The 3240-nt window shown below is 35.4% G+C and overlaps 1 protein-coding gene across 4 annotated transcripts in view; it reads left to right on the forward strand.

Annotated features, from left to right (window-relative positions):
• LOC107696379 (protein quaking) overlaps positions 1-3240 on the forward strand; it is a 130373-nt gene that overhangs the window by 36886 nt on the left and 90247 nt on the right. For all 4 annotated transcript variants that reach the window (XM_016496680.1, XM_016496682.1, XM_016496679.1 and 1 more), the window contains exon 2: positions 1135-1277. In XM_016496680.1, coding sequence (XP_016352166.1) covers positions 1135-1277 — 143 coding nt within the window. The remainder of the gene's footprint in view (positions 1-1134; positions 1278-3240) is intronic.

The following is a 3240-nucleotide window of genomic DNA, read 5'->3' on the forward strand; positions in this document are numbered from 1 at the left end:
TGATCAAAAGTGACAGTAAAGATGTTTACATTGTTACAAAAAAATGAATGTATGAATGAATGAACGAACGAACGAACAATTGAATGAATGCAGTTTTTTTTACTTTATAAACTGCATCAAGGAGCCCTGAAGGAAACATTGACAAAAATAAAAGAATAAAATAAAAATAATAAAGAATAAAGAATAAAAAAAAATCTTGAGCTGCAAATCAGCATATTAGAATTATTTCTGAAGGATCATGTGACATTGAAGACTGGAGAAATTATTCTGAAAATTCAGCTTTGCATCACAGGAGTAAATAAAATGTTAAACTGTATTAAAATATATAAATGGTAATATTAAATTATAAATATATAAATAAATAAAATATATAAATATAAAAGTTATTGCATTATATATTATAATAATATTTCATATTACAGTTTTACTGCATTTTTTATAAACAAAAAATGCAGCTTAAAAAAAAAACTTGCCAACCTTAAACTTTTGAATGGCAGTGTAAATAAAATTTAATTTCAGTATGCAATAGTAATATATTTCTTGTCATAACAGCTTTACTTTCAAATAGCATTCTTACATTTGGTTTGAAGGGCCTTTTATGAGACCCTTTTTCTGTGTTTCAGTATTGGTTTTGTGTAATACTGTAACTCGTAGCTGCCAAAAACATTTGGAATGTGAAAATATTGTGAACCTGAATTGCTTTGCATTCACAATGCACTTGAGAAAAAAGATTTTCTCTGAGACTCCTGAAAACACTGAATCATGAGGCCCACACTGAGTGTATTTAATGATTAATAATCACACAATTGTTTTAATTATGTAATTGTGCTACCCTAAACTGTTTGATTACCATATTGTCAGACAACAAAACTGTTAATCTAGGATCATGCTCTACTCAGTTAAATCATGCTGTGTGACTGTAGATGCTGTAACATACTGAATGGTTCATTAGGTTTAAGAGCAGTGTTTAAGGAGCATTTGCGCTCTTCTACTGCCATATTAAAGTGCATATAATCCATCGGTAAAGGAAATGTAGCATATAGCCTGTCACTATAGTTAAAATCCTGTTCTTGCCTAGTCTGTATCCTGATTGATGTAGTTAACTCATGGTGCATGTGTTTCTCTTTATTTCAGAGATCAGCAGGGTACGAAAGGACATGTACAATGACACTTTAAACGGCAGCACGGAGAAGAGATGCTCCGAGCTCCCGGACGCCGTCGGCCCCATCGTTCAACTCCAAGAGAAACTCTATGTGCCTGTTAAAGAATATCCTGACGTGAGTCTCAAGCCTAAAACCCGTTTACACTGCACATTCACTTTGAGTTCCATCACAATGTTTTAATAATTAAAGCCATTTTTGCGAGTGCACGTGGGTTTGTTTGTTTCATTAAATTAAAAATTCTATTACAAATGATTAAAAATGCATTCCAAGAACCTTACCGTCACACGATCTAGTCTCGGGCAGTAGTTGAAGGTCAGTTAAAAATTATTTGAGGTAAATGTCTGCATACACACACAAGCTCTTTACTGAAGCTCAATGAGTAAATGGAATAGTAAATAACTGTGTGCAGCTGCTCAGTATGGCCTTATTTAATTACGGAGACATACAAGTGAATGTAATCTAGTTTTCCTTGCATTAGGGCATGGGCCCACGTCCAGTATATTGATTTCATTAAGACGTACTGAAGAAGTGAGGTTGCACAAAGTGTTTGAGTCCATTTAATTTATTGTGTTATTAAGCTGATGGTTTGTGGTCGACTGTCGCTGTGCGTCTGAGCAGTATAAATTCACTGTACATCTGAGCAGTTTTTTTTTCTTAGTCTAATGTTCTTAAAGTATCACCACCAAGATTAAATTTTTCAACATAATTAATTTATTACTAAGGTATAGTTTCCCCAAAAGTTCAAATTCAGTCATTTACTCACCTTCATGTCATTCCAAACTTGAATGACTTTTCCTCGTCCCATTAAAAAATTATATCCTGGTGTGTTTCCATATAATGAAAGAGAACAGGGACAAATTTGGCACCATTACGCATCATGTCAGGTTTCATTTTTAGGTTGCATGTGTCTCTTGATTGAAAGACGTCAAACATGACATTATGCGTCTAATTCTGCTATTGGATTTGAGCAAACAGAGGGGAAGCTTTTTATTTAGTGATAATGTCTTAAATTTAATCTGTTTTTCACACAAAGCTTTTGCATAGATTCAGAAGACTGTACTGCATAAGTCGTAGAGACTGAATTTATGGTGCTTTTTGGTCATTTTGGAGCTAAGTGTGATTAATTGTACTGAATGTGCATTTGTAGTGTACTTCAAATCTTAAAAGAACATTTTTAAAACTATACTTGCAGATAATATAAAATTAAACAAAATTTTCATTTTTACGTGAACTGTTCCATTAAATACAGCAATTCCCCTGCATACAGTATATTTTTCTGAAAGTGGTATCCTAACCCCTGCCACTCTCTTTGAGTCTTTGCACATCTCTTGTAACAGGGGTGACATTGAATTCTCTCTTGCTTTTCCAGTTTGTGTTGAGTCAGAGCCGCTCAACCGCATCACCAACAACCCGGTCGGTGGTTAACAAATCATTCAAGCAGTTGCCATCAGATCCTGCTTGCCTAAGGCGTCCGACTCTGGGGAAACGGTCGAGTTCCGAGCTGATTGATCCCAATTAACTTATTCCGTCCCAGCTTGATTTCTGCATGGCCAGCATTAATTGAGTCTCTCCAGCAGGGGCGTAAATACTTTTTGGGATTAGAGCCCTCCATTTTGCTGAAGTTTTATGGTTTGAGGGGCTGTTTATGCGCCTGTATTTCCCATGGGAGAGGGCCGCGCTGTTCAACAACGCTGATGCAGTGTTGCTTGCATGTTTTTTGACTAATTCTTGCTTCAACCTATAGCATTGTTAACGTGGCTTGTTTGATACATAAAATGCACACAATGAGAGTGGATAAGAGGATATATTTGAAAGTCATCGAAAGTCATGCTTAGCATCAATAATATTAATATTTTATTGTTTCTTGTGCATAATACTGGAACTTTATAAAAAGCTCATTTCATTTTATGTTCAATTACAACTCCAGTTTTCAAGGGTATGACGCTTTCTGTCTGCAGTTGTTGAAGCATTGTGGGTAATTTAGCTCCTGCTCTTAAAAGTCTGAGAGTTAGCCAGCACTGCAGTAAAGGCTATCGTGTGTGTGTGTGTGTGTGTGCGTGTGTGTGTGTGTGTGTGT

The sequence above is a fragment of the Sinocyclocheilus anshuiensis genome, unplaced genomic scaffold, assembly GCF_001515605.1.
Source record: "Sinocyclocheilus anshuiensis isolate Anshui unplaced genomic scaffold, SAMN03320099.WGS_v1.1 scaffold963, whole genome shotgun sequence".
Lineage (NCBI taxonomy): Eukaryota > Metazoa > Chordata > Actinopteri > Cypriniformes > Cyprinidae > Sinocyclocheilus > Sinocyclocheilus anshuiensis.